This window comes from Nannobrachium achirus (genome assembly GCF_963921795.1).
Source record: "Nannobrachium achirus genome assembly, chromosome: 2".
NCBI lineage: Eukaryota > Metazoa > Chordata > Actinopteri > Myctophiformes > Myctophidae > Nannobrachium > Nannobrachium achirus.
Window position 1 is genome coordinate 30476865 of NC_137811.1, and position 14541 is coordinate 30491405.

General features: G+C 42.3%; 2 protein-coding genes across 2 annotated transcripts; one reads left to right on the top strand and one right to left on the bottom strand.

Annotated features, from left to right (window-relative positions):
* Window positions 1-2341: 2341 nt before the first annotated feature.
* LOC308302450 (uncharacterized protein) lies at window positions 2342-4736 on the bottom strand. Its single transcript, XM_080746704.1, has 4 exons — window positions 4645-4736; window positions 4481-4534; window positions 3848-3998; window positions 2342-3693 (listed from the first exon to the last, which is right to left on the bottom strand). Exons 2-4 carry the CDS (start codon window positions 4518-4520, stop codon window positions 3117-3119), a joined length of 768 nt encoding a protein of 255 aa, XP_080602830.1. The 5' UTR covers window positions 4521-4534; window positions 4645-4736; the 3' UTR covers window positions 2342-3116.
* Window positions 4737-7628: 2892 nt separating this feature from the next.
* apoeb (apolipoprotein Eb) lies at window positions 7629-14326 on the top strand (the record flags this gene model as incomplete). Its single annotated transcript, XM_080741158.1, has 3 exons — window positions 7629-7690; window positions 13455-13715; window positions 13885-14326. The coding sequence occupies 3 exons, from the start codon at window positions 7629-7631 to the stop codon at window positions 14324-14326; spliced, it is 765 nt and encodes a 254-aa protein (XP_080597284.1).
* Between the last annotated feature and the right edge of the window lie 215 nt (window positions 14327-14541).

Sequence of the window (14541 nt, forward strand, 5' to 3'; positions counted from 1 at the left end):
TATTGGCTGGGGCTACACATGCATAAAAATGGTAAATGGTGCATTTATATAGCGTTTTTTATCCAAGGCGCTTTACATAGATTGTGCATTACATTCACCCATTCACGCATACATTCATACACCCGTAGCGGAGGAAACCATGCAAGGCACCAACCTACTCACCGGGAGCAATTAGGGGTTCAGAGTATTGCTCAAGGACCCTTCGACATTAACTCAGGGGGAGCCCGGATTCGAACTGGTAACCCTTCGGGAACCCTTTGTGCTCTAATAACGGTTTATCTACCCCTGAGCTATGCCACCCCTATAAAAAACAGTTTATTTCACAAAATAATTTGTAAATTTTTGCACAAACTCCAGAGTCAAAAGTTATATATATGCTCAGCCTGGGATTAATAAGAGTGCAGAGTCACTGGACACACTTGAAGATGGGGATTCAAGGTGCGTTAAGAATTCAGAATCTCAACAAAAGACACTGTGGTCTAAAAACCTCTGCTGGAGCTGTGTGGACAGGGGATCACAGCCACTTTGGCCTCTGGCCATAATTTGAGGGGCAGAAGGCCAAAGTGAGGGGCCATGGGTCATGGCCTCCATGAAATTCCTGCCCTGAGACAAAGCAAAGTAGTCTCCAGCAATTAGGAATGGGCTTTTACAGCTTATCAGCCAAGCCATTTGGCAGTGTTTCTCAAACACATGTCAAGGTCTCCCCTTAACAAATGGAACAGCTAACTGGAACCAAATTATTTGGTTCTATTTGTACACTGTCAGAGTTAGACTTGTACCGGTCAATTTAGACCCCCGAAAGGAACCCACAGCACAGCGTCCCTGGTATCCACGTTGAGAACTAATGTAGTGTGAATGCTGGGTGCATGTCTGGTCAGAACAAGTACAGGTTGGATGATCTCAGATCATAAATCTACATCTGTTTAGTTGAGCCTTTGATGTACCCTTTAAACTGAAGTGCTTTGGACTTGTTTTCAGGTGATGGGTAATGAGGAGATGCAACAAGCAAAGACGCATTGCTATAAAGTAGATACAAATTAATAATCCAGATACACAATAGAATAGGCCATACATTGTTCTGTTGTTTTAAATAAGTGACTTGTGACTTTGATTATTCGAAGGACAGGCAGAGTTTGTCAAGCTACACTGAAAGAAGTTGCACCACAGGCAAAGTTATCTCAGGATAGATTGTTTGCTCAACTAAAGATAATCAGAAATAAATTGTTAAAAAAAAACTTGATCATGAGCAGTGTAATACAATACAATTACTAAATTTAATCAGCTGAGTTCAATAAAAAAAGAATGAAAAAATAAATCTGAATATTTAGAATGTTTAGTCTAAAGTAATTGGTAGTTCTGTAGTGAATTACACGTCAAAACGACACAATCTGAAGCACTTATATCAGTTTGCAGATGAAGTTGGCAACCAGCAGGTTTGATTCCCAGCCCCGGCAATTTGTCGAGGTGTTCCTGAGCAAGACACTGCTCCCCACCTGCACTCCTCTGTGGGCAGCACTCAACTGGGTGAAGCTGAACATGTGGGAGCATGTGTTTGTGAGTGTGTGTGTGTGTGTGTGTGTGTGTGTGTGTGTGTGTGTGTGTGTGTGTGTGTGTGTGTGTGTGTGTGTGTGTGTGTGTGTGTGTGCGCGCGCGTGGTGTTGTCATTGGACTCTGACCCTCCACGCTGGACGCGGGGGAATATTCCACCTATTGTGTGTATGTTGATGTGTGTGAGAGGGCGAGGGAGTCTGAGTTGCTTGATTGGACTGTCTGAAGAATTGTCATAAAAGTGGACAGTTATGAGTTTATGGTGCTCAGATTTATAATGGAGTTCAATATCTGTCCTGAGAAACCATGCTTTACACATACAGTATGATGATTTATTCACCTATAGCATTGGCAGTGAATATCATATACAATCAAATCAAAAATCTGCTAGCCAATCCACCAATCGTGTCAATAAGCCATCTCTGTCAAATCAATTTTACTTGATTTTACTTTTCTCACTGTTGAAATAAATAAAGGTAGAGTTATGGCAAGTACTAACAAGAACAATGGCCTGCCTGCCACTTCATAAACCCGCTGGAGACCGAACTGTGACAAGACATGTCAGGACATGAGAGGTGAGACAAGGTTATGGAATCTAGTAAATAACTGTGGCTTACTAAGAGAAAACAGTAGCATGTGTCCTACCAGTAAACAGCAAAAGGATTTGGATGATTATCACTCCTTGTTTCACACGTTTTGAATATTTAAGACATTCTAAGGGGCCATGACGTAGGCACATATTGACCATCCATAGAGGTGTTATCTTTAACTTGGAAAGGAATCAACAGTTGAGTTCATAATATGCATGTCTTTATTTTTGATGATAATTTAGAACAATTAAAAAAACAGTAACACTTCAGTTACACTTTCAAACAACACAGCACAAGACAAATATCACAGTACAGTATATATACACGCTTAATGAGTGCAGAGGCTGGCTTGCTGTGTCTAAAAACCTTGCACTGAACAATAAATACAATACGCCGTCTGTTCATTTCTTATAATACAGTTCAGGTAATGACATGAATTCTTTGGACGCTTGACTGAGCCACACGCAGGTAGACCAAACAAGGCCTACATCTTAATACAGTCGTTCTCAACCTTTTCAGGGCCACAACCCCCCAAATAATCATATTTTAACTGGGGACCCCCCCGCCCTGCACAAGCACTTGGAATTGTAGGAGTTGGCATTACATTTAGTTTGACTCGATCTACTCCATTGTGAAAATAGCCGAGCTACATGCTTACAACGCCTCGCGTTGAGAGGCGCTGTGAGCATGTAGATCTGCTATTTTCACAATTTCTGCCTCTAATATCTGACAATTTTACTAATGTTTGACCAGAGGTACAAAAAAAGTCCTTAAATTGTCACTTTAGATATGTGCAGACCCTGTATACACTTATACTGCATGTTGGTCTGTTTACTGTTGAGTGAGAACACAATGTTAACATTTAGCTAAACATCTGGGGACCCCCCCAAAATAATTTGGGGACCCCTCTGAGGGTCCCGACCCACAGGTTGAGAACCATTGTCTTAATAAATCGTGGATCAGGTTGAGGTCGAGGTCTTAGTTGGCGTTGACAAACGACTGGTAGAGGGAGCTGAGCTGGGCCTCGAGGTCCCGAGCATAGGGGTCCAGCTTCTCTCTCAGGTCCTCGGCGTAAGGGGCGACCATCTGCTTGACGAGCGTGGCTCTCTGGCCCAGCTCGTGCTGGATGTTGTCGGCCATGGGGGACACGGTCCGCTGGAACTCCTTGAGGCGCTCGTCCACCTTCTGCTTCAGCTCGTCCGTGAAGGGCCCCAGCTGGGCCTGCAGCTCCTGGAAGCTCTGCTCCAGGCTGCTGGTCAGCTCCTCTCTCTTCTGCTCCAGGGTGACCCTCAGCGTCTCGGTGTCCAGGGACTCGGCGTAGGGGGCCAGCTCCTGCTTGAGCTGCTCCAGCTTCTGCTGGACCTGGACCCTCATCTGCTCGGCGTATGGCTCCAGCTTGCCCCGGACGGTGGTCAGGTCCTGGCTGATGCGCTCCGTCAACACCTCGGCCTCCTTGGTGATCTTGGAGACCAGGTCCTGGGCCATGGGAGGAAGGTTCTCCTGCAAGGAGACGGCATACCGGCTGGCAACGTCTGCGCTCTCTGTGAGACGGGCACTGGATGGTAGAGAGAGAGAAAGGTGGGATAGTTGATATCATGTTGGTTCAGGTCATCAAATCCACAGGGTTCTGTTTGATACAAGGTCAATATTGTATAATATACTGCAATATGACAAATGACATGAAATATGGTGGAGGTTACGAGACTTACTTGACTTGCTGGCCAAACTGAGTCTTCCTGATCATCTGGAGTGTGTCATCAGCTGTCTGGGTTGCCTTGGCGACATAGTCCCAGAATGCATCTGTCAACACTTCCAGCTGTGGTTTGGGTTCATCAGCGTAGAAGAGGTTGGCATGGCAGCCTGGTATGGAGAGGATGTTGTTAACTGCATGAGCACTGATGATTTTGTGTTCAATTTCCACATCTGCCACTGTTATAGTGCTGCTATTTCTATAACCTCACATTACCGCTGCACCTCATGTCTGACTTCATACCAGCTACTATTTATGCTAAGGTATTATGTACTGTATTGATTTAGTTTTAGTCGTTTTTGTGTTTTTTCTCTCCTTGCTCTTTCCAATATCTCTATACTTCTAACCTTTTCTGAAAACAGTAAACCTGATGTGACAATAAAGTTGATTCAGATTTTGTTTGTTCAGATATGTGTTCCTTTCGCTTAGTGTTGTGCTGGTTCGTATCGTTGTGTAAGAATGGCAGTGAATGCCTAAAACTGAATAATGTTTTGTTCAATAGACAGTCTGATCTCAAACATAAGGTATTCTGTGAAACTGGACACTACAATCAAATTGTCTTGTGTGTTATGTGAGGAAAAATGAAGCTTACCAGACAATACCGCAATAGCAAGCACCACGAACACCTTCATGACTGCGTCTCTTCCTGAGAAACAGGAAAAAAACAAAACACTGATCACGTTTCAATTCAAAGAGGACATGAGTTCCTTTGCGTTCCCATCATCATTATTTTCTGAAGCCTGGTTTAATTCCTACCTTCTTTCCCCCTGGGTACCTCTGAGAGTTCAGTGTGTTTGTGAGTGTGTCTGGCTGGTGCTTTGCTGTATATATAGGCCTATTGCAGTCAGATGAGAGTTGCAGCAGGGAGCCCAAAGTCCAGGAGTCACTGCCAGGTTGTCACTGCCACGCTTGTTCTGCAGTGCTGCCACACCTCCGGCTACTGTCACATGATACCTGATGATCACAATAGACACACACACGCACGCAAACATGCACACGCGCGCGCACACGCACACACGCACGCACGCACGCACGCACGCACGCACGCACACACACACACACACACACAGAGTTTGAAAACTTTTTTTTAAAAGGGTTTTTGGCTTTTCTGCCTTTATTGATAATTTCCAGTGAGGAAAGAAACCAGGAGAGACACGCAGCAGAGGCCGATGGGAATTGGAATGGGACTCGCAACTCACTGTCACTGTCACTGAGTGCCCGGCCCGGACGAAATTTCTCTCACCCTCCGTTTCTTGTGTATTCCTGCGGTCCTTATGTACTACTATGCATGGTACTTAAGCCAGTGATCTGTAGCCTAGCTGAGCTAGACATCCCAGTCATGTTAAAAACAAGGTAGGGATACTGCAGTTAGTTAGCTAGATGCATTCGTATCTAGGCTGGCCCCAGGCTAAGTGATCTGGGCCTGAAAACCTGTTTTGTCAAAACACTACACAGCGTTCACACAAACACTGAAAAGTTGCAAAAAAATTGTAATAGGCCTCATGCTTTGTGGTATTGTGAATAGATTCAGCGCTCCTCTGGCCCACAGTTAACTCAGATAACCTCGTGCAAACACTACTATTGGACTTTGTAATAAGGTCAAGCAATGAGACGGAAACAACTGTAGATGCTCCTACTTTCTTGAGTGTATAATAGGTCATTGTTAAACATACACACACAGACACAGACAGACACGCACACAAAATAAAACATTAATAATGGCAATCATGATGATGATTATTTTCAGAGGTAGGCATAATAAAAAATATTAATTAATTAACAATTTTCATTAAATGTTTGCAGGTTAAGTCTAGTTTTACAAGTTTTACAGTCATGTTTTGATTCTCTCCTGACTCCTTCTCAACAGTGCTGAATTATAGGCTATTTGTGTGACATTTGGGAGCCAGGTCAAGTAATAATGTTTTCTATAAACTGCAATCTCCCAGGTTGCAGGAGAATGTTGATACTCTGAAGAAGACAAAAATCCCTTTAAGCATTTGCAAGCACGTAACAGCTTTAAATAGAACATTCAAATAATAATTGATGAGCACGTCTTTTAGACACATCCTGAATAGAGCATGTCAACTCTGGTGAACTTTGTTCTGAAACAATGGCTGTTTGGTTCTTCGTGAACTAGCAGTACAGGTCAGCTACCCTTTGGTCAGTCTATTGACACATAGTAAGATAGATGATGGACACAGACATGCCACTGAAACAATAACCTATGTTTGAGATGACTATGATACCAGTTGGCACAGCACCAAACCAATAAGGCATTATAAAACCATAAAATAACAGTCTGATATCAAAGCGATTGGGGTGAAAGGCTCAGTCTTTCCAGGTTACATGAGACTAATTAAAAAACTAAATAAATAATCGTGAACTAACCTTGTCTTAACAAGTATCCATGCAATTTGCGTCAGAAACATTCATTCTCAAATCACACACTTTACTAAACAATTACCCTGATACTATATATATATATATATATATATATATATATATATATATATATATATATATATATAACTGTGCTTATGGAACCTAAACACGCACTGTAGTTATCAAATTATTCCTTATACCTAAGGTATGAGTAACCTGATTACAGAAACGTCCATGAGACCAAACTTAGTTTCCATTTTCAGGTTAGGGATAAAGAATAACACAAAATAATTATATTAATATATACAGTATGTAGAAGGTACTATGCAGATGGTACTAAAGATAAATGTCTTGTAGGCTCAGATCAAATGCATTACGGTCTCGTCTCCTTTCATTGATGCATGATGGATTTAAGCGGAAATTGTGCTCTCGATGGTGCTCTGCTTTTGTTTCTCTTTCAAAAAAGCAGAGGTTTGGGGTTCATAGAGTTACATGTCAAGTGGTCTGTGACAGTGGGGAGGACTTTTGTAGTGTGGCTGAATCCATGCTGTGTTTTAAAAAATCACACTCGTGTGAACTGAGCAGTGGAGGCTGCGTGTGTGTGTGTGTGTGTGTGTGTGTGTGTGTGTGTGTGTGCGTGTGTGCGCGCGCGTGCGTGCGTGTATGTGTGTGTGTGTGTGTGCGTGCGTGCGTGTATGTGTGTGTATGTGTGTGTGTGTGTGTGTGTGTGTGTGTGTGTGTGTGTGTGTGTGTGTACATGATAATAATAATAATCACTGCCGCTTCCAAAAAAAACATTCTTACTTTTTTTTTTTTTTTTTTGGATATTTTTTTCAAATTAATTTGTTTACGTGTAATTTCTTTGGTGAAAATGTTTAGGAGTAAAAAAAAAAAAGGAAAAGTACGAATACAAATTAATTATGGCACAAAGATAACCCCATAGCATTGCCACATAGGCATAGATGCCTGGCAGTGTCGCCGGTCGATTCCGGATGACCTTTGCCGCGTGTCACTCCCCTTCTCTCTCCCCATTTCCTGTCAGTCTAACTATCAATAAAGGCATAAAAGCCCAAAAACAAATCTTAAAAAAAGAAAATCATGTCCCTTTGTCCCCTGGCTCATCTATGGTCCTATTACAGGGAAAATCTTGGAAAGGCTTAGAGTGGCATACAACGGTGCCATGAGGTTCTCTGTGTTCCTCGTGGCATAGTGCCACCGTCAGTTGTTAACTTCTGTTGGCCTGCCCACTTCCACTTGTGAGGCACTGTTAAGGCAACTCATGTAGCCTACAATTTTATTCAGTGCCTGTAAGTGTCAAACAACAGCACATGTGCTAACAAACCCTATAAAGAGCTGTTATGTGGTCACCTCCCGCCTCCGGCTGCAAGCACTGGCTCAACAGCCTGCTGCTGCTGATTAGGTAGGATTGCACTATTCTACTTCTCTGCACTATAATTGTGCTTTCTAATTTCTTTCTCCCATGTTGTTTGTCTCTTATGTTACATTTTGTGCTATGGACCTCTGTCTGAAATAAAGATTATATATATATATATATATATATATATATATATATATATATATATATATATATATATATATAACAACAAAACATAAAGACATACATATAAAAGCTAAATGGAAGGAAGAATTTAAAGTAGATGTACAGTAGGCTGGCGAACCGTGTCAATAAAACATGTTTAACATGTTTGTACTAGTGTCTTCCAAGAACTATAATGCCCTGTTGGACTCATAATTCCAGTTTCCCTAAACACACGTACACATACCGTACATACTCATACACATGAGTGAGATGAGATGAGATAAGAGCTTTATTGATCCCACTGGGGAAAATCAGGCGCCAAAGACAGTACACGCAACAGTGCAAACTCACTCATTGGGATAGGACTAGGAGCCATGTAAATTCAACTCACTATGTTATGTTTTTGTTTTTTTTCCTTCCAAATCTCCACCAGGAAATGTGTGCGTGTGTGTGTGTGTGTCAGGCCCGGCGCCACGGGGGTGCCAGAGGGGGCATGGCACCCTCAATTGCAAATTCTGCCCCCTCAGTTTAGGTTTTATGTACATATTGTTTTACTATATAAAAACTGATGTGTCCCCTTGCCATTTTCAACTGCCCCCTCAGTCATTTCATCCTGGAGCCGAGCCTGGCGTGTGTGTGCGTGTGTGTGTGAGTGTGTGTGTGCATCTGTCAGTCTGTCTGTGTCTCTGTCAATACAGCTAATCTCACATTCTACTGGCAGCATTATTTCATGTGAGTATGTCTGTCTGTGTCTCTGTCTATACAGCTAATCTCACATTCTACTAGCAGCGTTATTATGAGTCTGTTTGTCTGTCTGTCTGTGTCTCTTTCTAAGTTTCTATACAGCTAATCTCACATTCTACAACAGCGTTATTTCATGTGCAAGGGAAAGGACCTCAATTCTCAAATATTTTCAAATGCCAATTTGCCAGCACAAGCAGACATTAGATAACACCAACATTTATTTTACCCCTTTTAAAGAGTTTAGATTTCCGACAACGTTTCGGTCTAATCGACCAGCCGTTTAGACCAAAACGTTGTTGTAGCCTAATAAACTACTCCTGTGAGTGAAGACAGTGTGCAGGATACATTTTTTCTATTGTTGCACTAGTTTCCTGCTCCTATACGCACCTTCCTAGTGCGTAAGTGTGCAAATAGACCTTCCTCTACAAATGTTGATGTCTTGAAAATGTTATTTGCCGAACATTCATTATTATGTACCACTTTGAGGATAAACAAGAGAAATATGGGTCTTTCAAAGATCAAGCAGGCAAGGCAGAGTAAACTAGAAGCAGTGCTCTTCCGAGCACAGGTCTCCACCAGGCCGTGCGTCCTGGTGGTGCTACTGTATAATAGTCCAATGTAAAAAAGGGTGGCATATGTTCTTCACCTTAGATCTTTCATGGCAATCGGACGCTGCATGCATGATTTGAATCATTGTGTTCCAAAAATGTGTTTTGCTAAAGTCTACCTGCTGGTGGCGCTATAACAGGCCAATGTGAAAAAGGTAGCATTTGTTCCTTGACCTAGTGGGAATATGTGTGGCAAATGTCACAGTAATCGCAAGCTGCGTTGATGAGTTGATTGAGGCATTTTGTTCAAAAACGGAGCAATCCTGCAAACTTTGGAATCTAATAATAGCCAATCAGGATGGAATATGAAATATCAGACGGATCGGACTTGATCACATGACTATAGAGATACTGTGTACCGATTTGTGAGATTTTTGGATAAAATCTCAAGGAGTAATATCCAAAAATGTGTTTTCATAAGTTGGCCCAAAGGTGGCGCTATAAAAGGCTGATGTGAAAAATGCAGGACAAAGGTTTATCCTTAGCCTCTAGGGAGTGCGCTTACAAAGTTTGAAACTGATCGGTGGAGTTATAGGTAAAACCACAAATCGGCCTGTTATAGCGCCACCATGAGGCTGATTTAAAAAAAAAAAGTGGCATTTCTTCCTTGGCCTAGTGGGAACGTGTGTGCACGATTTCATGATAATTGCACTTTGCGTTTGTGATTTGAAGCATTTTGTTCAAAACGGCTCAATGCTACAAACTTTGGAAGCCACTCTTAGCCAATCAGGATGGAATATGCAAAATCGGAAAGATCCGTGTTGATCACATGACTGTCGAGATACTGCCTACTGATTTGTAGGATATTTGGACAAAATCTGTAAGAGTAGTGCACAGAAATGTGTTTTGCGAACATCGGCCACTAGGTGGCGCTAGAAAAGGCCCATTTGAAAAATTTAGGGCAGAGGTTCTAGATTGGCATCCAGGGAATGTGTGTGCTTACTTTGGCAGCGACCGGGCCAACGGCGACTGAGATTAGGTGCACACAAACTGCGAGGACACACGGACGCACGCACGCACGCACGCACGCACGGACGGACACACGGAAGGACGAAGGGGAAAACATACTCTCCCCCATGCCTTCGGCTGGTGGAGACAATCAAATGTCCAGATATGCAACCCCTGAACTGAAAATGTCATTGTCTTTGGAAAATCAAAATCGGTTGGAAATATTTAATTTTGATTTGGTGTCATAATTGTGCTTAATGTTGATATGGCACATTAACTCAATAAAGATAATAAAAACATAAAGATTGCCAACCCCTGTTTTATGTATATGAGTCACTTTGAATAACCTCTTTGGTATTGGTTATTCAAAGTGACTCATAGAAATGGGGGACATATTACTGGCTAGAGATAAAAAGCAATGACAGCGTGCATGCTATGTTGTATTACAGAGTGGCATGATTTTTAAATCCAAGTGTGTGTGTGTGTGTGTGTGTGTGTGTGTGTGTGTGTGTGTGTGTGTGTGTGTGTGTGTGTGTGTGTGTGTGTGTGTGTGTGTGTGTGTGTGTGTGTGTTAACCCATATTGTCCATAGTCTGGACATCTTCATGGACAAGCAGGAGCAGGGACGTGCTGGCCATTGGGAAAAGCAGGACAACTCCCGAACGGCCGGTTCATTCTCGGCCGGTCCAGGCCGGGCCATTAGGAAAAAATTAAACTGTTTGCACAAAAGTACAACTCCTCGCACCGCGAGGCGTTGTGTGCTTGTATAGATTGGCTGTTTTCACTAGTTTAAATCATTTTTTAAATGATAAATACAAAACAAACGGTTTTGGACATACAAGGTTTCCACCTGACAACAACGAAATATAGGCCTAATTCATGTAATTGGCCCACTGGCTTGTCACTTGTCATGATCTGAAATGGCAAAACTTTGAGTAGCAGCAGCGCTATAGAGAGAGATCTCTCCATAGCGCGCAATGAGGGCCTCTCCAACTCTTTTTCCCGGGCTGAATCAGGGGCCCAGCACGTCCCTGAGCAGCAGTCTTATTAAGGTCTTCATCTAAAAAGCTTCTTGCATTATAATGCCATTGCTACCTGGTCAATATTGGAATTTACTTTAATGCACGACAATAGTTAGTCTACAATGTACACTATGTAGACTCTCACTCTACATGAACAAACAAAGTCTGTGCAACATGATATGGCCCCCAATGTAAAAAAGCCAGATATGCCTTTTGTGGTTTCAATCTTATTAGTGGACCTTGTACACTGCCATGTATTTTCCTATACGAACTGCTAATAAAGTATTCAATCAATCAATCAATCAATCAATCAATCAATCAATCAATCAATCAATCGATTGATCAATCAATCAATCAATCAATCAATCAGTCAATCAGTCAATCAAAATCCGAAGCAGAGCTCTGAGAAACCATACCATACATCCACTACTCATTGAATCTCCCCTGCTCAAGGGCATAATTAGATTATGGGTATTGGGTATTCACACAAAACCGTTTTTATTCATCATAAAAAAAAGTAAAAAGAATTAGGCAGGGCTTTAATTTACGAAAAAACATGCAAATTTGAAACTGAGATCAAATTTGAGATACAAGGTTTCTGCTGGACAGGCCTATATCCATAAGGCAATGTTTACCTGCCATGGTAAAGTGTGCAAATTTGCTGTTAACTATGTTGGGGCTTGAAATGTAATTTCCTAATCCAAGGTGATGGCATACAGCCATAGTGTTATCACGATACAGCTTTCCAAAGAATTGACGCCATCTAGTGACTGTTCAAGTCACTTGATTAGGCACCAACATGCACTAAATACAAACGGTGCAAAACTGAATCAAATTGTTTCTTTGTCTTGTAAGGGTTGCTAACGTATAGCGCCTATCTTAAATGTGCTGTCATGGTGCTATAGCGCCTTTAGAACCACACAACGACCAAAATAACCGTGTCTGCTGGAACCCTTTTTTTTTTCTTTTTTTTTTTTTTTGTGTGTAGCCTATTGTGATTTTTGGAACAGCACATCTTTATAGGCAAAAGCGCTCATGAAAATGTCAATCAGTGTTGTTTGTTTAGTATCTGGTTGCAAAATCTGGCACAGTGCAACCACCCACCAGCATCAACTGTGTGCATGAACAGCCTGGGCATGTTGAGGTTCGTCTCTGCATGTCAGTTCCTTCAAGAACACCTCCTCAAATCACATTAAGAGGCTTACAAATGCTTTCGAAACCAGTGGAAGTTCTCACATTTCCAAGATTTTTCAAAAATAGCTGATCGCCGCGAGACAATAAGTGCCACACTGTGAGCATGTATATCTGCTATTTTTGAATAGCCAAAGCAAAAATCTAAAATGAGACAGATGTGGCCTTAGGGTTAAGGGAGGAGAAAAATACATTTTTCGATTGAGAAAAAAAAAAGAATATATATATATATATATATATATATATATATATATATATATATATATATATATATATATTTTTTTATATAGGCCTTTATATATACACACACACAGAGCTATATTAAAACAATAATGTATTTGACTTTGGTGAAAAAATATGTTTTAAATAATTTGTTTTAAAATAAAGCCAGCTTTGATGGCACACCAAAGTATATTTATTTGAGAACTAGAAACTGTTTGTAGGCTCATTGTTGCAAACTAACACCGTTGAATATGAGGAATAAAAAACAGTAGAAAACTGTTACAAAAATAGCCGTAGTGTGTTCGTGAGTGACTGTGTGTGTGTGTGTGTGCGTGCGTGCTGTGTGTTGCACTGTGTGCTAAAATAACTAGTACAGCTCCTTGTTACACCATTGTGCGGGGAATAAGCACCCAAAACCGTAATAAAAATAACCCATAACCGGATAAAAAATTTGAATTTTCGTGGATTTTGGCATGAACTCCTCCAAGCTCAGCTCCCCTTGGGATTTGGGAGTTCCAGCGCCCCTGATTGCACATGTCATAGCCATAAATGTAGAAGAACAAACAAGGACATTTCCAAATATAGGCCTACAACATGTAAAATGGCGCTTAAGTGGTTAAAAGTTGTCCTTCCTCCTCTATCCACTATACCCTGCTGCCCATCTATGATGGTAGCCGGGTATAGAAACTGTTCAGAAATTAGGTAATTTGATACTGTGGTAGAGTTTATTTGGTTGTTGTCACAGTAGTAGCAATCTGGGAACCCATCATCAAAGAAAGGGTGATGCCCACTCGGTCTGTCTCTCTTCCTTTGAATGGCGTAGCCATCATTGACTCTGTCTCGAGGGATTGCAGTAGTAGTAACAGAAACAGTAACAGATTGTGGCTTGGGTGGTGGTGATTGTCCTTAGTACTGATACTCTGAGCTTAGACGTGGAGGCCAAGCTGGCTCCCTACACCCAGGACACCACCGGGCAGATCGGTCAGGACCTCCAACTGCTGGCCGACAGGCTGCAGAACGACATGATCGACGCCAAGGAGCGCAGCACCCAGTACCTGGGCGAGCTCAAGGCCATGATGGACCAGAACACCGATGATGTCCGCGGCCGTGTCTCAACCTACACCCGCAAGCTGAAGAAACGCCTGGACAAGGACAGCGAGGAGATCCGCAAGTATGTTGAACCACAGGCAGAGACTTTTAGTTATTCTTTCTTTTCTTTGTTTGGTTTGGTTTATTTAACCAAACTAAGCTGACAAACTAAAATAATGGCAATATTATTTTGCCCAGTTTCTCTTGGTATCTGACCTAACCTCTTGCTTATCTTATCTTTTCCCTCCCAGCACTGTGGCCACTTACCTGGGCGAGATCCAGTCCCGCACCTCCCAGAACATCGACATGGTCAGAGGACAAGTGGAGCCCTACGTCAGCCAGGCACACGACACTGCCGCAGAGAAGCTGAGCACCTTCACCGTCCTGCTGAAGAACCAGGCAGAGGGCCTGGGCCAGCAGCTGGAGACCCAGGCGGAGAGCCTGAAGGAACAGCTGGAGTCCACCGCCCAGGCTATGCGCACCGCCTTGGAGACCATTCAGACCAAGATCGATGAGCTGAACCAGTTGCTCGCCCCCTACACCGCCAAGATCCGCGAGCATGTCGCCCCCTACACCACCAAGATCCGCGAGCATGTCGCCCCCTACACCGCCAAGATCCGCAAGCATGTCGCCCGCTACACCGACAAGATCCGCAAGCGTGTCAAGACCGCTGTGGACTTTAACATATGTTAAAGTCCTGTGACGTCTATGACATCTGACATCATACATATAATCCCTTTTATGCCCATACATGGAGATGTCTGTAGAACCAGACATATAGTGGGGTAGTATTAAGTATTTAAATATACAGTAAAAGTCTCTCAAACAAAAAAGAAAGAAAAGTATTTAAATGTACATTTTGTGTTGCAGTTATGATAATCTTTCTTTCTTTTCATTCGGAATACACA